This window comes from Mastigoproctus giganteus, chromosome 7 (genome assembly GCF_048544385.1).
Source record: "Mastigoproctus giganteus isolate SK-2022 chromosome 7, ASM4854438v1, whole genome shotgun sequence".
NCBI lineage: Eukaryota > Metazoa > Arthropoda > Arachnida > Uropygi > Thelyphonidae > Mastigoproctus > Mastigoproctus giganteus.
This window is the reverse complement of record NC_143581.1, coordinates 80,731,982-80,756,007: the sequence shown is the minus strand read 5'-3', so window position 1 is coordinate 80,756,007 and position 24,026 is coordinate 80,731,982. Positions and strand designations below refer to the sequence as shown.

The 24,026-nt window shown below is 35.0% G+C and overlaps 1 protein-coding gene across 1 annotated transcript in view; it reads right to left on the bottom strand.

Moving 5' to 3' along the window:
• LOC150083026 (DNA-dependent protein kinase catalytic subunit-like) overlaps positions 1–24,026 on the bottom strand; it is a 387,849-nt gene that overhangs the window by 262,584 nt on the left and 101,239 nt on the right. Inside the window, exons 9-10 of the mRNA XM_090378359.1 lie at positions 20,835–20,962; positions 898–1,102 (exon numbers count right to left, since the gene is read on the bottom strand). Coding sequence (XP_090234485.1) covers positions 898–1,102; positions 20,835–20,962 — 333 coding nt within the window. The remainder of the gene's footprint in view (positions 1–897; positions 1,103–20,834; positions 20,963–24,026) is intronic.

Sequence of the window (24,026 nt, the reverse complement as noted above, 5' to 3'; positions counted from 1 at the left end):
GATCCAAAAACGTTTGAGAAGCACTGGTCTATAAAATGTTTGAATAGTTTATTTCTTGAGGGATAACCAACAAAGAAGATAATTCATTTAAACACATGATTAAAGCCTTCTTTCCTGCATCCCTACTTTCAATAGCCTATCTTAATGAAACTATTACATCTAATTAGCTTTAAAAAATGGAAATAAGTTAATAAAATTTTTAGCTCTAATTTTCAGTTAAAGACAATATTTCAATGCCTGTATATCTTTTAATATCTGCAATTCATTTAATAGCAATGCTTTCTAAGCCTGAATTGTATTATTCACAAAATTGATGGTAAGAAAATGCTGGTGAGGGACACACTTTGCATCATTGTACCTGAGCACAATCCTTAAAACCATGTTTATGTAATTCTGCAATATCACTGCAAACATTTTAACCTCAATGCCAAAACCTCTAAGTGTAGTAAGACTTCACAGTTCCATTTTAATTTTCTCAGTCAATTATTTATGATCTTTATGAAAAATACAATATGTATTTTTCATTAAAGTGTAGGTTTTACCATTCAACATAAAACGTACTTTTGCAACTTATGATTTTTGTGAATTTTATGATTGCAATGGAAATCATTATCATAAATCTATTGGAAACATAGTACTGTTTAGGACAGTATAATACAGAATTTATCAATAATAAATATTAAAAACACAGTTCTACCAATTAAAACTTATCATGAAAAAATAAATAAAATTTTTTTTTTCCCCCTTCATGATTCATGTTAATTGTCAAAAACTTCACAAGATTCATGTTAATTGTCAAAAACTTCACAAGATTCATGTTAATTGTCAAAAATTACTGAAACAGAAAATATTTAGAAAATAAAATAATTAAAAATATGAAAATGCAACACTACAAACCTTAGCTAGTTTTTCCTTGATTATATCCATAATTTCTCTTATGTAACATTTGTAAAATCCAATGAGAGCTGAGACTGCAACTTGCTGAAGGATGGGTAGACATACCTTTGTGAGAGTCCGAAGTCTGACAGGAGCAAGCAAATTTTTGTTCAAAAACATTGTAAATGGAACTTCAGCAACTTTCTGTTGATCACTAGCAGGCAATCTGTTACAAAATCAATATCTGTATCTATTTCACATTATAACAAATGCAGAGAAAAAAAAACATATAAAAGTAGCAAAAACTTTCATGCAAACTGCTTATGTCACATGTACTCCATTATTTTTGGTTTAAAATACAGATTACTATAAATAGGTTTTACTAGGTATACTTAAAACAGTGTAATATATAAATAACTAATTTATTATGACATTACTGTACCACCTAATATAGTGAAATCTTTCACAAGTTGCCTCCTTACACTTTAAATAAACAACATTCCCCCAACTCAACTGAAAAAAAGTAACAGTAGGAAACAGAAGAGAATTATGACAAATGACTTTCCAATTTATCCACAGATGTTTAATGGGATTGAAATGAATCTCAATCCCATCGAATTTGGCTTGCAGAAGCAGATGCTTGGAAGTATTGCTACTGTTCTTCAAACCACCCTCTCACACATTGACATGGTGGATGGTCACACTGTCATATGGAAAGTAAAGTTAGTCCTCATATAACACGTATTTACACTACATGAATTCGATCATACACGATTTATAAATAGGGGAACGATATCGTATATAACACTAACCGAATTCGCTTATGCACGATTCACCTTTGTGTTTACAAGAAATGGCAGTCAGACCGGAATCACCCAAACTGAACGCAACATGATAGGAATGAAGATAAGATTCTGAAAATGTATTTATGTTTTTTTTTATATCAGTGAAGGGGAAACGCATTTCACCATAATAATGCAAAATTCCAGCTATCGGTATTATCACAAATGCAATTAGATCGAGTTTACTACCAGTCTATAACAGATTCCACTAACAGGAACGCAACTGGAAATTGTTTTTATTGTTTTTTGGTAGTAACCCCCAGAAATGTGCTTTAGTAAAATGTGAGCTAGTGAGGTGTTAACAGAGTTGTCTCTGCCTTTACAGTGTTGTTTATTCAGTTGCCACACACACACACACACACACACACACACACACACACACACACACACACACACACAGCTTTGTTTATGTGTATCAAGCATTCCTCCTCATTTTGTAATTGTGCTTTATTCCCTAAAAATGAGTAAAATACTTAAAAGGTGTGAAAAAGAAGCATCCTGGTGAAGACACTACAGATTCAGAGAGAAAAAGAAAAGCAATATTGATAAACAGAGGCGGACTGGATCAAAAATTCTTACCTGAGAAAATTTCTAGTGGCCTCATACTAGCGTTTATGGCCAAAATCACACCGGCCTCCGACCCACCGTGGTTTCCCTGGTAAGGCTTATGGCCAGTCCGCCTCTGTCGATAGAGAAAAAATATGAAATTGTGAAACGCTTTGAGCAAAATAAAAGACCATGTGATATTGCACGTGCTACAGGCCTAAATGAGGCAACGCCAAGAATTACAAAGAATGTAGAGAAAATAAAAACAACTTTTATAGCATGAACAACTCAAAGTGTAATTAAAATCCATTAGATTAAGACACAAAGAACTGGAAGAGATGGAACGGCTGTTATCCGTTTGGATAGAAAATCAAACAAAAAACAAGTTTGCTTATGATAGAAGCAAAAGCATTAGCAATATTTTATTATGTAATAGTTGTAATAAAATACATAAGTATTTTATTACGATAATTTATTGTGTTTGGTAATGTTTAGATTACAAATGTGTGTTCAATCTTGGGTGGTCAGCACCTAACCCTATTTTTCCCATAGGGCCTGTTGTTTGTATTGCACGAGGGTTTCTAGGAACACAACTATTGTGCTATTACTAGGACTGACTGTATTCCTGTTCATTGGGAAAAATCATGCAATACTGCCAGTGTGCTGAATCCACAAAGGCACTGAGATAGGCTCTGTCATGGATGGTGTTCCAGTTGGACTAGGAGACTAAACGTATGACTCTAAAACATGCCCCAACCAATATATCTCCTCTGTAGCCTATACTTTCATTACATAAATACATCAGGACAATACCAGTGCCTTGTGTGGCTTCTTCCATATGTGCATTCTGCTAATGACGTTAGTACGGTGCTGAAAAGCATAAATCATAATTAGACCAGATGATTTGCCTCCAGTCCTAAATCCATCCTGTACAATCCCACCACCAACAAACCTGTATTTTCTCATTTGATGTTCAAGATCTATAGCTAATGTGAAAGGTTCTTTTCCGGGAGCATTATTTTTCAGGAATTCGCTGCATGGGCAGGTACTGATACCTAGTGATTTTCCCATGTTAAATACAGATGTTGTTGTCTTGGCTGGGGGATTTTTGGAACAAGAGCTACTGAAGCCAAAGTGCATCTTTTATTAAAATAGGTTTAGAAGTATGTGTACAATTTAATCAATTTCGAAAGACCTTCTGTAGGTTAGATTGTTGTTTGCCATATTAGAATTTATGGCCATAGTGATTTTATATGATATGCTATAAAATTTTATATGATAGTGCATAAAATCTACTATTTTATGCACTATATATATGATAAAATAGTAGATTATCCAGCTCAGATATAAAAACTAGTATCAGAAACTTAGTTTTGATTTCTTAGTTAAAGAAAGTACAATACATTAATCATTTTTTGAAAATGTTAAAATGTTTGAGCCATTTGTTTCAATACCCAAAAGTGAGTTATGTGTGAGTGATACTTAATTTGTGACTATATATTTATGCATTCAATGAGAATATGTCTGACTGTAAGTACCATAATACAATGATGATGTCAAAGTGGATCCTCTGCTCTATAATGATAAGAATGAGTGATATCTGTGTGACTTATTTTCAGAAGACCTAATATTAGCATTAGCATTAGTAGAGGCATATGATGCAAGAAAGCAAGCTTATGCAGAATCAGCCAAAAAAAAAAAAAAAAAAAAAAACTTCCACTTCACCCCTCCGTTCGTTCGAAATACCTGTCCAGCTGAGCCTTAAATTTATTTAGGCCATCCACTTCCACAAAAAGAGATGGAAGTCTGTTCCACCAACCAACTACCAGCTGGCTAAAGGCAAATTTCCGCATATCTATCCTACATCTGTCTTTCCTCAATTTGAATTTATGCCCTCTCAGGTGATTATTCTGAGCAAGAGGAAGAATCCCATCAGCATTGAGCATGCTTAAACCATTCAAGGCTTTATACACCTCTATCAGATCACCTCGCCGGTGCCTAGTCTCCAGACATGTAATTTGCAAAACTTAAGCCTTTCTTCGTAAGAGCAACCCTTTGTTCCATTCACTGATCTTGTTGCCCTTCTCTGCACTTGTTCCAACAGCTCTACATCCTTCTTAAAATTAGGCCTCCAGACCTGTATACAGTACTCAAGGTGTGGCCTGACCATTGCCTTATACAAGGGGATGATTACCTCCTTAACCCTGCTAGAAAAATTCCTGTATATCATTGACAAGACACCATTAGCTACTCTGGCAGACCATCTGTACTGCTCAGAAAACTTCATATCTGCCTGCACAATTACTCCCCAGGTCCTTTTCATTCTATAGCACTGTCAGTGTAGTACCACAGAGTTGATACGTTGCCCTGGGGTTGCTGTTTCCCATATGTAGTACTTTACATTTGTCAATGTTAAACTTCATTTTCCACCTCTCAGCCCATCTGCTCAACCTTTCCAGATCCTGTTGCAGCAGCATAGCGTCAGTAGTGTCCTTAACAACCCTGCCAACCTTTGTATCATCTGCAAACTTGGACATTAAGCTTGATATACCATCATCAATATTATTTATAAATACAGAAAACAATAATGGACCCAACACTGAACCCTGAGGGACTCCACTAATAACATTAGTCCACGATGAGCAGTGTCCATTGATTACCACTCTCTGTCTTCTCCCCCTCAACCACCCCTTTATCCATAGCAGCAATTTGCCTCCAATGCCACACTGCTCCAATTTGTGCAGCAGTCTTCCATGTGCAACAGTATCAAAATCCTTTCTAAGATCCAAGTATATAATATCAAAGTTATTCCCTGCATCCAGTTCTTTTGTGACTACATCATAGTAGCCAATCAAATTGGTCAGGCAAGACTTCCCCTTAATAAAACCATGCTGTGTCTGAGCTATAACTGAAGTCTTGTCTAGATGATCCTGCAGTGTTTCTTTAACCAGTGCCCTGCTATAAACCTGCTAGCTATTTGACCTGAAGTCTGTTGTTATACTAATTTTTCAGATTGATTGCCAATAATTATGCACTTTTTTTCTATATTACTGATGTGGAACTTTCCACTTATCATTGAATGGTGAATCAGCTAACTTAGCAGTATTGTTGGCAAGATCACTGCCTGGAATTGCATATATCCTGGTATTGCGTGACCCAATTTGGATGTCTGTACTTTTAGAAAATTGTCGAGATTGGGCAACTCTTCTCATCTTTATTTTATTTGTAAATTCATGCATTAATGCAAAGACCATTCCTTCACATCAAAGAGCTTTTTCTTTTTTTTATATGAACTGCAACTAATTGTTGCTGAAAACATACTTGTTTGTAATAACTATATAAACATTGCTTCTGTTTGTAAAAAAGGTAAAATAGATAGCCAGATATCGATTTCACCTTTTCACCTATATCGATAAATAAATAGATTCATGTCCAGTACTTTAGATAGGCATTATCAGCTTATTATAAAAGAGAAACTAACATGTTTTATTCAAAAAAAAAAACTGTAACAGAAAAAATACACAGCACTCACATGCAGGAGTGCTGTTACTTTCATGTCCTGCACTCACATGCAGGACATGAAAGTAACTGTGAATGAATGAATGTATAGTTAACAGCCAGAGAGAAAAGAAGGGTAAAAAAGCAATAAAAAAGAATGCCAAGTTTAGTTATTGTAGAGAGGAAGAGTTGTATGTTAAGGATTTATAAAAAGGCAAGTTCAATAAAAGTGTTATAATTCAGCCTAAAGTTGTTCACATATATATTTCATATGAAACTGAAAAATACATCAGAACAGTAGAAATATGAAATCTCAGTTATACACAATATCAATGATTAAAGTTGCCTGACCCAATTTCAATGTCTGTACTTTTAGAAAATTTGGAATGTCTATACTTTTGGCATTAATTCCAAGGAAACTTCATCTTATAGTGAGACGGATAAAAAGACTGACTACTGAAAATTAAAAGTACCAATGTAGGAGGGTCTTTCATATTAAATTTTTGTTGCTATGGAAAATTATTAACAGGAAAAAAAAAAAAGGAAGAGAAAAGTCTATAATCACATTAAGTCATTTCCATCTGCTACACTTTCAGTGTGTAGAGAGACCTGTTCTGTTTTTCAATAATGAAAATTGAGTACTCTATTGTAATATTCAATGTGTACAGCCATTATCAACTATCACAGCTAATGTGGCTGCTTGTTTTAAACATATAAACATATAAATAGAATAGTCAAAAGCTGTATAAAAAAGATAATGAACCAGATAATATTATACCTTTATTGAATGGATGTTCTTGGCTTTTTTAATGTGTTCTGAAAAGGTAAGTTTATTGACTAATGTGATTCCCAATAACCACACAGTACATTGCATTTCTATATCTGAGTGCAAGTAACACTGGCAGCAAAAATGGAAACAAGTTTATTTGAAAACAAATTTGAAAACCACTGACTTATGCCTTCAGATCGATCTGTTATTTACCTATCTCTTGATAGTATACACTTTTTTTCTTTTTTTTTTTTTTTCATTATACAAAATACTAATTTCATCTACAAACAGTGCTATATCAAATGTTTGGGTATTGGCAATGGTTTAATTGTAATTATAAAAAGGATAGCACAGAGTGCAGAGATCTGGAGAAATCCCCCTTCTTGTGAGAAGACTTGAATCAACAGGGTTTGAATTTAACCTAGGTATGTATTAATAAGGGAGATCCTGGATAAACATAGGGAGATATCTGCAGTGTATGATGTGACTTGCAGTATATTCCATATTTCCATGTGGAATGATATAGGCCTTAATGATGTTAAACCACTGCATGATGTCACAATTTAAGGAATGCATTTCAAACAGTTATCTATTGTCAAGGAGCTCACATCTGGTGAGTACGGGCTTGCACACCCAGGGTACTGAGCTGGATATCATTCTTCCCTTCCTTGGTGATTCCCTTCTACTTCTGCTATCTCTCTCTCTCTCTCTCTCTCTCTCTCTCAGGGTAACTCAGAAATTTTTTTTTTTTTTTTTTGGCTGGTGCAGCAAAAGCCTTAAGCTTCCTTGCACCATATGGCTAATGATAATAATAATATCTAATGCTGGGCTGTTTTGTAAAATACCAAATTGTGCAGAATGAAAGAAGCGTTTATTGAATCTTTACCTTATTTAAGGAAGGCAAGGACTGTAGCCTGATGCCAATTTTTAGGGGAATGTATTGTCTAAGTAAAGTCTACTGAGCAGATAGAGAAGTTGTTGTTATTTGATTTTTAGGAGCATTAGCAACTAAAGCCATATTGCTCCGACAATATGTGGTGGTCATTCCCCGACCTTTCCACATCCTCTGTATTTGGTGGTCACGGGCTCGAACCCCGGTCTAATCAAGAAGCGTGTGCTATGCACTGCTGCTCCTAACACCTGGCTACGGAGGTGCCAGATAAACAAGTAACTGTAATGATTTGGTAAATAATTCCTGTATGACTGAATACTATTTGGTCCTAAATGTCTAGACATTGAGAGAGAGAGAGAGAGAGAGAGAGAGAGAGAGAGAGAGAGAGAGAGAGAGAGATCAACAGAGCACCAAAAGGTAAGATATGTTTTAGTCTTCTTTTGAAAAAAAAATTTAACTTTTGTCTTGCTAATTTGTTACCTTCAGAAGGCTGATGTGTAGCTTTATGTTGCTGATGTTTCAGCAGATATTTCCCCTAAAGCATTAGCAAGTCGTGAATGATTAGCAATGCTCATCCATTCTATTATAGGCAGGGGAGGAGCTTCATATTACCACTCATTTTCCTGATGGTTTTCCAAATTGCATGTGTAGAGGTTGCTTTGTTTATTTTTTTTACTGCAAAACATTTGGCACTCCACCTTATTCTACTTACACTACCAGCACATCCAGAAATCCACCAGATTTCTGGATGTGCTGGTAGTTTCAGTGATGATTTTGATATGCCTGAATAATGTTAATATTTTTTGGTGTTTTCAGCTGCATACAGTATTTTTTTGTATGACATGCTCAACCATATAATCAAATGAAGTCTGTTAGATTATTTGTGGGTCAAGTGTAGCAAATTTTTTATAGGTTTGCCTAATATGCTTTCTGAGTAAGCTAACATGAACTTCTACAAGTTAAACAAAGGAATTCTGAGTAATTCAATTATTATTGGAAAATGATCACCGTGTAGTGAGGTGTTAATTATCTTAAGCTTCTTTAAGAGTAGGATATAGCGTTGAACACATAGCCAAATCTACTGCAGTATTTGTTCTGGAATGAAGGCGAACATACATAAGGGATCCCTCATTTAGGAAGAAGGTTGTTAACAACTAAAAATTGTGCTTTCTTCTTATGTTAAGTATGTTATGTTTCTTCTTATGTTATGGTTACCGTATGTGCTATAGGTGATAATCTTACTATGTTAAGATTATCACCTATAGTGCATACGGTAACCATTCACTATAGATGATAATCACTTATAGTGCATGGATCACCTATAGTGCAATTTATATCATCTAGGATGTAGAAAAGAATGGGTAGTTGAGCTATGAGATTAACTAGATTACCATCATTTTGTTTGATGGTATGTTTTTATACGTTCAAAAAGGAAGAGACTGTAATATCAATGTTAACAGTTATTCATCTGAACTCTCAATTCTTCAAATAGGCCTCTGGGGTTGGGTATACTCATACTATGATTTTTTGTGTTTCTCACCAACCATGGAATAAACCGAAAGACGAAAAACCCAAATTTTTAAAATATTTAATATTTACAATAAATTTATTTACAAACAAAATACCATATTACTGATAGTAATTTTAAAATAAGACAACTGTGATATACAGGATAACAAAATACCGAATTTAAAATGCAATAAAATATACTAGGTTAAAAGTGCTAAAATGTTCAGCCACGGCGGATTTACCATAGTCTGCATTTCTTATCGCATTTGTGTGCTCCCCTAGACGATCTTTGAGACGCCGTTTTTTTTCTCCCACATAACACTCCCCACATTCCGGGCATTTAATACTGTATACAACCCCACTTATATTTTCATTTAAGACAGGGTCCTTTACCTGTGACACGATTGTGTGCAGCTTCCTGCCTGGGAGCTGCACACAACGTGTCTGGTAATTCCTTAATACGCGAGCTAAACGCTCGGATAAACCCGGATAGTAGGGAATGTATGCGGTGGCTATTGGCGTGAAGGACTCACTTCTACTCTGCCCTCCACTAATGTATTTCTCTATGATCCTCCGGGGGTAGCCACACTTCAAAAGATCCGCCGTGGCCGAACATTTCTGGGAGAAGCAACATCAAATCTCCCCAGATGAAGTGGTCATCACTGATCGGGCGCATAGATTTTGGGACCGCAAGTGGCTCGAGAGCTTGCGAATTAGTTCTACTGAGAAAAATATAAATAGAGATAGGGGCACACGCATTCATCCCCTCTTTGAGGCGGTAATCCTTGGAGGGGATGAACGTTTTTGCCTGAAACGCTCCCGAGCCACTTCCGGTTCTGACGGGAACAGTACACGTTCACGTGAGACGCACCGTGAACCTGCTGGTATTTAATGATGCACCGCAGAATAGAAATTACACTGTTGAGAAAGAAGGCAGAAGCCTTTGAAAGCTTCAGTTAGTATTTTAGCGCTTTTAACCTAGTATATTTTATTGCATTTTAAATTCGGTATTTTGTTATCCTGTATATCACAGTTGTCTTATTTTAAAATTACTATCAGTAATATGGTATTTTGTTTGTAAATAAATTTATTGTAAATATTAAATATTTTAAAAATTTGGGTTTTTCGTCTTTCGTTTTATTCCATGGTTGGTGAGAAACACAAAAAATCATAGTATGAACTCTCAATGCCTATAAAAGAGTTAGCAAAAGCTTAAGATGCCGAACTTCATAACAAGAAATATGCATTTAGTGAAATGCTTAATAAAGAGACAGCAATCCACCTCAATAATCCATTGTGGTTATATCAATCATGAAAAAGTAGTGTGAGAAATCATTGGTTAAACTAAAAACGGAGTTTAAAGATCGCAATAAGGAAAATGTAATTGAAAAACTTAGCCTAGAGGAGGAGGGGATGCACCATATCATCCTCTAGTTGTCGAATTACAAAGCTGTATAAATAAAATAAAATAAAATAATCTGAAATTAAAATTAAGAATTAAAAAAAGAATAGGGTCAATAGTCGAGAACGACAGACTTTCGATAGATTCATCTTCAGTTTGGCAATAAAAGGAGAGCGAAAGGTTTGCTGTATATCTTAAGTACCCAAAATGTTTTTCTGGACACGTGGTAATTTAATTTGCATGAGATTCTAAAGGGTAGACAAGGTAACCAGAAGTTTTGTGTTTAAGACGTCAAGATCGGTGTTGGGACGATACCATTCTATTACGAGGGTTTTGTACCGGAGGAGTTTATAATTTGAATTTAATTTGACGATGGTTGTTGCGGCATCAACTGAGGGGTTGTGATTATGAGTGTGTACATGTTGAGACAGTTTAGTATTTCCTTGCTGTATCTGAAAACTATGAACGTGGTAGTAGGCGTGTGTGTTTGCGATGGTGGATGATCCAAATTTATTAGTAGTGCTCCCGATGTAATATGCATTACAGTCGGATTTACATTTCATTAAATAAACTATATTACTGATGTCTTTAGTGTCGTAAATGCAGGTTTCTTTATATTTGTTAAAAGGGGCTCCTAATTTATTATAGGTTGAAAAAATTATAGAGATATTATAGACAATCATCTAGCGATTTGGCAGTGATAAGAGAGAACTACACGAATTTTGGACAGATTGGATTTTTTATAACTGGGTTCAGAAACACTTAAACTATTAATCTTATTTTTAACAGTTGAAATAATTTGTTGGATTAGTTTGATGGGATAATTCCTTGCTGTAAATTTTTCAGTCAGATATTTTAGCTCGAAAAATAGATCATTCTGTGATCGGCAGTATTTGAAGGCATTAAAAGCTTGGTTATAAAGAACTGATTTCTTTACACTAAGGGGGGTGGGGTGTGAGAGAAAATGTAGATATTGGCTGTTGATTTTTTCCCTGTAGATTTTTGTCTTTAGCCTGTTATTTTGTTTATATATGGTTAAATTAAGAAAATTGATTGCATTATTAGTTTCTAGTTCTAAGGTGTATTTTAATCTTGGGTGTACTGAATTAAAACTGGTAAAAAGATTGTTGATGGTGTTTTGGTCTCCGATTATTAGAACGTCCTCTGCATACTGGATGTAAACTTTAATATTTGACGGAAAAGGTTGAAGGGTCTGATGTTCCACTGTGGCAAAGTATATTTCAGATAAGGGCACTGAGATACCTAGGCCCATAGGGAGTCCGAAAATCTGTTCATAAACTTGGTCTTGAAAATAGAAGTGTCTAGCTTTAATTGGTATAGTAACGAGCTCCAGAATGCTGTCAATGTTGAGAAAAGTCCGATTCGCTAAGGTATTGTCTAAAGTTAAAAAGGTTGTGTAGGGCCTATAAAGTGAAAATGAAGTCTACATTAGTGTATAGGGACACTACATCAAAGGAAGCCAGTAAATCATTCCAGGATAACATGATAGGGCTCATGTGTTCAAACACTTGGCATGTGTTGTAGATTCAGAATTTAGAAAATTTCATGAGGGGAGGAATGATGTTGATCAGGAAGGAAGATAAATTTGCGAAGGTGGATTTGCTATAAGGAACAATCGGGCGTAAAGGGTGGTCAGGTTTATGGAGCTAAATAATGCCAAACATATGGGGTAAGATCAGGGATGGGCAACTTTTTTTCGTCAGCGGGCCGAATGAAATTTTCGTATCATGATGCGGGCCGAATGAAATTTTCGCATCATGATGCGGGCCGGAATAGATTGAACGATTTAATAAAAAAAATCAGAACCTAAAAAATGTTATATTACTTGAATTACCAAATTATTAATGTATTTTTAAAAAAAGTAAATACAATATTTAAATTTGTCAGAGCTCTATCTGTTTTGACAAAATTTTCAAAATATTTTGTTGCTTATGCAAACCACATTTTAAATTTTCTGCTTCAATTTTCATTTGTTCCGGTGAAAATAGCTTATATTTTACGAAATGTTTTTTTTGAAAAATGCCTTTTTAGATTATATTCTTTAAAAACGGAAATAGTTTCGTTACAAACCAAACAAACAGCTTTATCGTCTATATTTGCAATTAAATATCTGAATGTCCAATTATCATTGAAAATGCGGCATTCGGCATCAATTTTTCTTTTTTTTTTAATTGGCTCATTTTATGGGCTATAAATTATATTAAATTAAAAATTGTAATAATTAGAAAAGGCATAAAACATAAAATACCTCACACCAATATTATTTTTTTCAATAAGAAGTCAAACCCAAAGGAACTTTGTTCGATCGATGCTACAATAATAATTAGGAAATAACTCTTTGACGTTGCATAGAATCACTTGGTTACTGTTGTACTGGCCGTGATTCCCGATTGAACCGAATTAAGCCGAACGTTTATGGCGAGTGTAGTCAGGTATGGATTTTCTATATTTATGCATTTACCGAGGGGGCCGGATTCAACATCGTCGCGGGCCGGATGTGGCCCACAGGCCGGCTGTTGCCCACTCCTGGGTAAGATGTTGTTACAGATACCTATTTGTTGTAAGGTATGTAAGTTTATTTCATGATTTGCTCATAGTCTTCTAAGCAGGGTATCTAACTTGTTTTTCAGCTTTGCACTGGTGTAATTATTGTCAATTTTATAAGTTTGGGAGTTGGAAAGAACTTGTATTTTATTGACGTAGTCCTGTTTATCCAGAATGACGATGGAGTTGCCTTCATTGGTTTTTTGGATAATAACAATGGGATTATTTCTTAACTTACGTATATTAATTTGTTGCTGTTTAGATATATTAGACTGGGATGTAAGACGGGTGTTTATGACAGCGTTTGTTTCATGGATGTGGTTTTTATCTGGGCAATTCCCGAATTTAGTTTGTAGTTCTATTATACAATTTTTTAGGGTAGTGTCTACTTTTAACTGTGAAATTGAAACCATGCTCGAGGCTGGAGAGTTCAGAGGGAGAGAATGTTTGGAATGAAACGTTAATGACGGAAGTTATGCAAGGTTTGTGGTGTACTTGAGTAAGCTTATTCCATTTCTTCAAATGCTTTTGGCTGACTTGATAGGTTGCTGCCAGTCTAATATATCTAAACAGCAACAAATTAATATGTAAGTTAAGGAATAATCCCAATGTTATTATCCAAAAAACCAATGAAGGCAACTCCATCGTCATTCTGGATAAACAGGACTACGTTAACAAAATACAAGTTCTTTCCAACTCCCAAACTTATAAAATTGACAATAATTACACCAGTACAAAGCTGAAAAACAAGTTAGATACCCTGCTTAGAAGGCTACAAGCAAATCACGAAATAAACTTACATACCTTACAATAAATAGGTATCCGTAACAACATCTTACCCCATATGTCTGGCATTATTAAACTCCATAAACCTGACCTTTTCGCCCGATTGTTTCCTATAGCAAATCCACCTTCGGAAATTTATCTTCCTTCCTGGTCAACATCATTTCTCCACTCATGAAATTTTCTAAATTCCGAATCTACAACACATGCCAAGCGTTTGAACACATAAAAGCCTATCACATTATCCCGGAATGATTTACTGGCTTCCTTTGATGTAGTGTCCCTATACACTAATGTAGACCTCGATTTCACTTTACAGGCCCTATGCAACCTTTTAACTTTGGACAATACCTTAGCGCAGTGGTTTCCAAACTTTATGTTACTACGCCCCCTTTTAAAAAAAAAAAAAAATCGCTTCCCCCCCTCTATTTCATAAAATAATACAGACACATTTTCATTTTTCATTTATTAATTTTTATTAATTCATTTTTAGATTAATTTGTTTTTAATGCAATGGATGTGCTTGTTTATTAGCACAAAGTTTATCAAATCTACGTGTCATTGAGGAGAGTGCTACTCGTAGCTCTTTTTCTACTACTAAATGTGCTCGATATTTGGATTTCATTGCAGCTGTTCTCGACTATTGGCCCTATTGGTTCTCGACTATTGGCCCTATTCCTTTTTTCATTTTTAATTCTTAATTTTAATTTCAGATAATTTTATTTTATTTATGCAGCTTTATAATTTGACAACTAGAGGATGATACGGTGCAACTCTCCTCCTCTAGGCTAAGTTTTTCAATTACTCTTTTTAAATTACGCTTTCCTTATTGCGATCTTTAAACTCCTCTTTTGGTGGATTCTGTCCATTTTAAAGATATCATACTAACATAGTTCTGGCATATCCTGTGGTACAAATATGTACCTTAGAGGCAGAGACATATTTGTTATAGGTAAGATATAATGTAAATTAAGTTCAATATGTAAATTACAATATATCAGCAGAATAGAAATTCTCTGTAATCTACTAATTAATTTTAATTTACTTACAGGCAAGATCATATAAGTCATCAATATTTGCTCATAAACCATGGCAATTCCACTGAAGTAGTATGTTCATATTTCTTTCTTGTTAAGCTTTTGAAATATTTTCAAAATTAGGTTTTGTGCTTTTCACTATTGTTGTTATTGTTGGTATGGTTTCCTCCCCTGTATCCATATCTGCTTCAGCAAAAATTTGTAAGGCAGGATTATTGTTGGATACCAACAATAATCCTGCCTTTTGGTTAGTATCTAACAATGACTAAAGTGTGTTTTAACACAGATTTTAGCCAGTCAAAACACACTTTAGCCTTGGAAATTCATGGGATAAAGTAAAAGTAAAGTGCAGCCATTATCAACCCACTGCAGGATGGAAGCCTCCTCAACAATTCATGCTGAGGGAAATGGACCATAATCTGCCATGCTGGTCCAGTGCGGGTTGGCAGATCGACCGTATTCAGCAGTCAGGGGCTTGAACCCCGGTCTACTCAAAGAGCGTGTGCTACTGCACTCCCGCTCCTGACCACTCGGCTACGGAGGCCGTTTTTATTCATGGGATAGAAAGTTATAACTTTTTATCCTGAATATACTCAATAAATTTCAGGTTCAGCTTGATGGCTTATTTCTTGCACCCTCACACAGAAATTATTTTTCAGGGAATCACGGTTCAATTAAAGAGGAACAGGGTGCAAAATTCCACCAAGAGATGGGATAAGATAAGATAATGATTGGGAAAGGTGGAATGTAATCATGATGGCAGATTACTGCTCAACAATAAAAAGAGTGAGAGATCTAAACATAATACACAAAAGACCTCAAATATAATTTGAAATCAAAAGATGGCAAATTTATTCCATAAAATCTGGTGAACCACCATAACTGTTCATTTTTGTGTTAATATTTTTCTATTGTCATCAGTTTGAGTTCTGTCCATTTTATTATAAAAAAAGAACTATTTACTGTATTGCATTAATTGATATAATTTCTTTTTTTTTTTCTTTTTTTAAGCATTCCCTTTCTTCTTTTTCTTCTTCTTCAATGTGTAAATAGATTTGCATAATAGAATTTTTTGATGGCTTTATCAATTTTAAATTAGTCATTTCAAAGGTTTGTACCATGGGGTCAAATATGCCAATATCCTAATGTGAGTTGCATTTGTTCTAGTGGGTCTCAAGGATAGAAGAAATTGTTCATTTCATATCAGATTTTCAAAGTTCTAAGACAAAAGGATATTTCTGCTTACTTTGAGGTTTACTTTCTGTAGGGAAAACTTATCACTAATAATTAATATAGAGTCTGCATAACTGATATATAATTTAATATTAGACAGAACTTTCAGTTTAAGAATTTAATTTCAATTCTGATTTACTTCACTTTTGATCTATTCCTTTGACAATTTCATAATCATTGTTATGATAGAGTTGAAGATTTGCACAATTTTTCCAATATCATTTAGTTGTGATATATCATTTATCCTTTCCTTAGCATTTTTGTTTTCTGTAGTATCTTTCCCTCCAAAAGGAATTTTATATGTTTTACTATAGTCTGTTTTCAATTTTCATGTTACAGGTCCATTGAAAACCTTGGGCTATTCTACTTTTTACACTACCCCCCACCCCCCATAAAAGTACTTTTTTTTTTTTTCTACTTTTATAATTTTCCTCTCTCTCTCTCTCTGTTTTTTTTCCTTATTACATCTATAAAACATATTTTGTTCTTATTTAATTTGATTTTATTTTCTGTCATGAATTTCTTAAGCAGAGTTGTGATGTCACTCTGATTATGGTAATGATATAAAGCAGGTTGCAACCCTGCATATCACTAATTACTTTTCCAAAACTGAAAGTGATAATTAAATTATTACTTACAACTATAAAGTGCAATATGTATTTCTTAATATTAATGCCATTTTTTACAATTCTTTTTGAAATTTTTTTCAAAATTCTCATTTTACATTTGAAACAGTGAGAAATGCATTGAATTTTATTAGAAAAACTGCATCGTCAATATGTACTTCGTTCAACTGACAGCTTAACTTTACAAGGTCAGACCTGATATCAACAGAGAAAAATTAAGTCCTGCCTCTGCTTCAATCAGAAAAGGCTACTGAACTATAAACATACTTGATAATGAATATGCCATTCTGAATTCCTGTATAAACAATAAAGCATAGTCTTCCAGTTCTATTCTACTGGTTGATTTAAAAAATCACTCAAGTATTCTAATCATAAAAATCAAGTTATATAGGGTATTCACTAAGCTCCCTGTAAGAGTTTGATAAACTTCTGGCATTCCCCTCATTGAATAATTCCTCATGTGTGAATGTAGATGTAGAATACTCATTCAGTTTATCAGCTACCTGGGCATTCAATAGTCAACCCATTTATATTAAGTGGTCCAATGTGATTCATCTATTTCCTTCAAGAGTTTACATAAGTAAAAAACTCTTTGCTGTTTTTTCTTTGCATCCTTTGTCAAAGATTTCTCGTAATCTTCATCACCTACCTAACCTCCTTTGTGACTTGACTGCAGACAAGCTTATATCTGCCATAGGCTTCTGTGTCACCTGATAATTTATATGCATCCAATGCATTTTTTCCTCTGCCATGAGCCTCATTAATTCATCGACATCCATTTAGGCCTGAACCTTAGATAGTATTTCTTACTTGGAATGGAAAGCCTAGTAGCCTCCAAGATTAAGTCCCTGAATGATTCCCATTTAGAATTCAACATTGGTAACATCATCAGTTGATCCCACTGTAAAGAATTTAAAAACTGTCTGAGACCCCTGTAGTCACCTTTATGAAAGCAAAAGCTCTTCCTTTTAGCCTTCATGGTAGTGACATCTTTAAGAAATTCCCATATCAGAACATTGTGATCACTGTCACCCAGTGGTTCCTTTATCTGCAAATTCTTAATGCATGAATAATCACTGGTGATAATCAGATCAACAGTATTACTCCCTCTGGTTGCCTCTCGAACATGCTGCTGTAGAAAACCGTCATCCAATAAATCCAAAAAGGTCTTGCTAGTGTGCAAGTGACCAACACTCAAGTTCCAGTCAATATCGGGAAAGTTAAAATCCCCCATTATAAGACATTCTGATTTACTGGCCCACTCTATTTCTCTGCATAATTGCTCATTATACTCATCAGATTCATTAGACCTATAACACACACACCTACCCTCATTTTTCCTTTCCCAGTGCTTATTTCCCACCAAACAGACTCAACATTGCATTGTCCACCAACATCAATTGGATGCACTTCCTTAGATTTTATGTGTTTCTTAACTAACAGCATAACCCCTCCTCCCTACCTGTCCTGTCTATCCTTTCTGTACACATTGTACTTCCCAAATTCCAATTCTGCACTGTTTATATCTCTGTGACACCACGTCTCTGATATCACAACAATATTTGCCTTTAATGACTTGACTAGCACTTCACACTCATCAAATTTATTAACTATGCTCCTAGCTTTGGTGTACATGCAAGTATACATGCACCTGTTTCTACTCTTAGTTACCCTAACACAGCCCCTGTATTTATTTGTTCCACTATGATTGCCAACAGTCCTGGAAATCTCCATTGCATTGCTTTCCATGCTGCTGCTCATTCTAATAGAAGCAGTGCAAGAATCACTTTTGCCTCTGCCTGTGGTCACTGTTAACCTTGTCTGTGTATCCCCCCCCTCCAAGCTAGCAGTTTTCCGACGCCTAACACTGCATTGATAGCATCAGCAAATATCCTTGCACCCTTTCTATTTAAGTATACTCCATCCCTGTAGAAGCAATCTCTCCTGTCAACAAGCACAGACCAGGCTCAAAAAAATTCTACCCCTTGAGCCTCCGTCCTATCATGTCTGGGCAGAATTGCAGACACTTTCACATTCAACCCTATCTCGCAACTTTTTTTTGATATTGACCTGTACTTGTTGAGTAAATCTGCAGATCTCTTACTCTTATTGTTCAAAATACACCTGAAACCCATTAAAACACAATTTGTTAGAACTCAATTCCACTTATAACACAATGCAAGCACTACTCCCATTTTTCGTCGGTTGAAACAGGTTTTTAGTCAATAAAGATCAACATTTTGGATTCCTTGTGAACACATGGCGATATTTTCAGGTTAACACGGATCCGCCATACACATTATCCTTTGATTTCCATAAGAATAATATCAAATGACTTCTAACTTTACTTATTGACTTGTATTGCGGTAGCACATGCTGGTTTGCAAACTACAATTAAATTTCTTGAAACAGAAAAAGTAGATTCACTTTCAATTTTACAGTTAAAATGTTAAAAAGAAACAAAGAGATGCAATGAAATAGTCAACCCTTGATACAGTTTTTTAAAATATGAAAGACTTGAAAGTAACAACTAAAATATGCAAATGTTTGTTCGCTATTGTCTAATTAGTAGTTGAAAGAAAACGGAATGCATTATGTTTTCCTTTTTATCCTGAATTTTCAACCATTTGTTAATTTCAAAACATGAACATAACAGTCAATACAACCATGTGGAAACACAGTTTTTGTGAGTATGGATTTGTTTTAGTGGCAAAAGGTGTGTGTTTATCATGTTTATGTATATTTATCAACATGAATATTATTTTTTTTTTAAATACTTTATTGTACAGTGAATCAATAAAAGACTGAAATGCAACTGCATATTATTTCCATTATTATTGCATGATTTGTCATAGATGCAGTGTTGCAATTGCTGTGCAAAAAAGAGATGAGCAAAACTGATAGTATGTATGAAGATTGAATGCCGAAAAATGGCTAGAATTTTCTAACATGATCCTGCTTATATCACAATGTTATTCTTTGGCCCTTGAGCATCGGGTTATAATAGATTTCACCTGTATGTTGCCATGACGGTGCAGTATAAGTCACAGGAAAGTGCAGCTGACTTTTTGTATGTAAACAGCTATGGTCAAAATTAATTACAAAGTCATGTACCAGTTTGGAAATTTTTTAAATGGCCCAAAGGGATGATATGCTGCACAGAGGAACAAAAGTTGAAAATTTCCTCTTATGCTGATAGCAAAAATTGGATACATCACTATGTCATTTCCAATGGATGCAGTGAGTTGCAAAAATTTGCCATGAAGCATGGCCATAACAGGTGTGGAAGGTGAACCATTTACAATGGAATAAACTGCCCCATAATCTCCACCTCCCTGAGTGTAAGTCATTGAGGAAAGGCCACAGACAGAACATGAGAACGAGTAGGACAGCAAATAAAATTCAATAAATGTTGCTCCTTCAGTAAATAAATAGAAATTCAATTCATCAAATAACCATAACAGCCATAAAAATCTCATGAAAAATAATTGTCAGTCTACCATGTTCTGATAGACTGGTGGGTGGAGTAATACTAGAGCTGCATCACGTAACTCGACTATAAACAAATGCCAATTTTGACAAATCTACTGGACTTCTTTTTCCAGATTCAGGATTCCGAATATCACGTCCCATACTATATTGTGCAATGAATTTGTAAATTTGGAAGGTTTAGCTATTTTTAAAGATAACTTTTGTTCTATTAGCATGAATATTTGTGTGCACTATTGTGGGCTTGAAGGCATCTCTGATATACGCAACACTTGGATTCCCTCAAGTCACCTCAAGTGCTTGAGAGAGAGAGAAGTTAATCCATCCCCGTGTAGTGTGGACCCAACACCTTGACCCCTCCTTACCTTGTTTCGCACCTCCAGTATACAAGGTTAGCATTTCTGACCTTGTGATTGGAGATATACTGTAGATGACTTTCACCAACTGGTGAAATACCACCACTTTGCTTATTGGAGGCTTGAAGTGGTGAAACCCATGTTTAGTCTCTAGAGCAAAGTTTCCGGCATCCCCCTCCCCGCCATACTGCTCCTTGAACCCATGCACGGTACTAAGTACTATAGGTTTTGATACCTTTCGTGTTTGGGGTTTTCATAAAAAAAAAAAATTCTAAAGGTGCAAGCAAAGCATGCAATTATTTCAGAATTAGCAGACTTTGCTGAAATACCAGGTATCAGCATTCTATCAGAATTTGCAAAATTATAAAGTTTAATAGGCAGAAGAGGGTATGGTCAATACAATAAACTTACCTTTTCACAAAAGAAACAACACACTTCTGAAATTCATCATCTAGCACATGTTCTTGATCTCGACAGAAAATTGAAATTAAGAATTCTAGCAGCATTAAACTTCCAGAAAGCTTCAAGGCATTCATCATCTTTGAGAAACAGATTATCACATTTTGTTATAAGGTGTAATATTATACTTCATGAAGTCACTGACTACAATTATTGTTTTTATATTATCATTTATTGTGGCATATATAAAATATTGCTAAGAGTGTTATAATTTTCAACCATTTATTATTTAAATCAATTGAATAGTACTAATTACTCTTAATTGAACAGAATTCTTTGTAAAGGAGATCTATCTGGTATACCAATTACTTCATATAAACATCATGAATAGCTTCGCAGCAATCTGTATAGATAAAGGAGAACAAATATCATTTAAAAAAAGTACATGTGAATGTGGTAAATTATCAGAAAATAATCAACAAGGCTGTGGGAGGAGAGGAACACTAGAAACTGCACAACATGTAAATACATGCAAAAAAAAAAAAAAAATACAGTAAAAACAACTACTTTAAAATCATTGTAAAATTATTATATTGTGAATCATAATTATAAATGAAATTACAATTACCATTTAAAATTATTGAAAAAACATTTAAATTATTAGTGATTCCATGGATGTCATAAAAATAAGATAAAAAGGATATTTACATAAAACAATAAAAATTATAAGATTAATAGAAATAGCAGCAGAAATACTGCCAATCGCAATGTGTATTTGTAACTTAATTTGGCATTTCTGCTCAGTTTAAATGAAGTACACGGGAAAAGAACAATGACAATAAAAACAAGACATCAATATTCCTTACAACATGTGCACCTCAATTTGTGTAAAAATAAAACAAAAATCTGGGAAAAAAAAAAAAAAAAAAAAGAAAAAATAGTTTAAGACCGACAAAAATTATATGGGAAAGTGAAGTGACAAGGAGGAAAAACACTGTAGGGTGAGAAGAGTTAAAATATAACATCTTGCATGCAGAGATTTTTAAAAATATTGATTTTTAAAGTACTTTGTTTAGATATGTAAGAATTAAAAAATTATTCCCTTTCACTTCTAATGTATTTTATTCACAGATGAAAATAATTGAATAAGGCAATCAATCACATATTTATCAATGATAAGTAAAATATCATCTGTATAAAGTGCAAATTAATTAAGTTGCAACTAAAATTGTTCTTATGAGTACAGTGGCCAAGAAAGTAAATATAACTGTTTTTTTTTTTTTAATGATATTCAACTTCATGCCCTAAATAGCATTAGCATTAGTTGAGGCATATGAGGCAAGAAAGAAAGCTTATATAGAATCAGCTAGTATGCAGTACTCAAGGTGTGGTCTGACTACTGCCTTATAAAAGGGATAATCACCTCCTCGTCTCTGCTAGCAAAATTCCTATATATCATTGGAAAATCTGATGATTCTGAGTCTTCGCAGGATGAAACTTTTCATCAGAAATCTCTTTCCACTGAGCAGATGGAATTGGATGGCTCATTGCAGGACTCTGCAACGCAAAAAACACTGGCTAAAAATATACAGTCAAAGTTGGACAGTGATATCGCAAAGGGGGAGCCAACGAATGACAAGTTGGATACAGGCTCCAAAGATGAATGGAACTTAAAAAAAAGCCAAATGAAATGGACGCACCTGTCATTCTGGGTACCATATCGAAACTGCATAATGATTTTTCTGGGTTTCTCTCCCAAGAGGGAAACAAGATTACTAAAACAGCTGGTAACATCCTAAGAGAAAAGTGGCATAATTTGGAAACCGTGACAATGTCACTTCTCATTGAAAACGAAAAACTAAAGGCGCTTAATCAGGAGGTACAAAACAGAACAGATCTCCTTGATAGAATTATAAATACCTGCCCGGCATTCGTGATGAATTCAGATACGGCCAGACAAGAGAAATCAAAGGATCTGATGGGATCCGAGGTTATCGATTCTCAGCTGATAAGGGAGCCACACCTGTCATGTTCAGAACCTAATCATTCTGAGTTACTACCTGCTTCTCCTGTTCCTAGATCATATGCAGACACTGTTCGAATATCGGTACAAAAGACTGGACAACCGAAAGTTAAAACTGATAATGTTATTATTCTTCGAGCTTCAGACACCAGTGGGTGCAAAACAAGTGGCGATGTTAAAAATCTCGTTACTAAGACCCTCAAGTCTGATCTTAAGACTGTTAAAATTAAGTCCCTACGCATGATACGAAATAAAGGAGTTATTGTAGAAACTGCTACCAAGACAGACTTAGAAAATTTATCTGCTTCTGAGTCTCTTACTTCGGCTGGCGTCTCTCTCGGTCGCCCTCGCATGGGAAACCCCTCTTTGCTTCTTTACGACATTCCAAAAGATTTAACTAAAGAAGAAATAATCGAAAATCTTCATGTGAAAAACTTGGCTGACTATGGATTTTCCTTAGAGGAATGTAAACAGGAAATTGCTCTCAGATTTACTACACGTGCAAGATCGTCGTCACTTGTGAATTGGGTAATAAGCTTCCCGCCAAGAATGTACAAACGCCTTCTGTCCCAAGAAAGGATTTTCTTATCTTGGAGTTCTCACAAATTCCGTCGGTTTACAATTGTAACCAAGTGTTACCTCTGCTTAGGATATGGGCACACTACACAGTTTTGTTCCCACGAATCCCCTTCGTGCGGTCACTGTGCCCGCAGTGGTCATGTTTTCTCTGAGTGCCCTCATAAGGAAGAGGCGGCTTGCTGCGTAAACTGCAAGCGACGTAAACGGGAGTACAGCCATTCTGTAAAGGACAGTGAATGTCCTGAATATAAAAGAGCATTAGAAACCGCAAGAATAAGGACCGCTTATGAGTAATTTCACTCATTACTCTGTACATAATGTAAACAACACTACCTCTCTAAACGGTTCTACGCCAGTTTCGTCTGTGAGGGAGAAAGACCGTCTGAGGATTATGCAGATAAATGGGCAGCGATCTCGGGCAGTAGCTGACGAGATTAGGCTTTCTGCCGAGACAAATTGTATCGACATTGTCGCTATACAAGAGCCTTATTTTGCACGCGTCCAGTCTGGACCACAGTCTAAAATCCTGGGTTACTCGTTAAAAATGAGAATAATACAACCCATTGACCAGAATCCCAAATCTTGTATATTAATTCTTAATG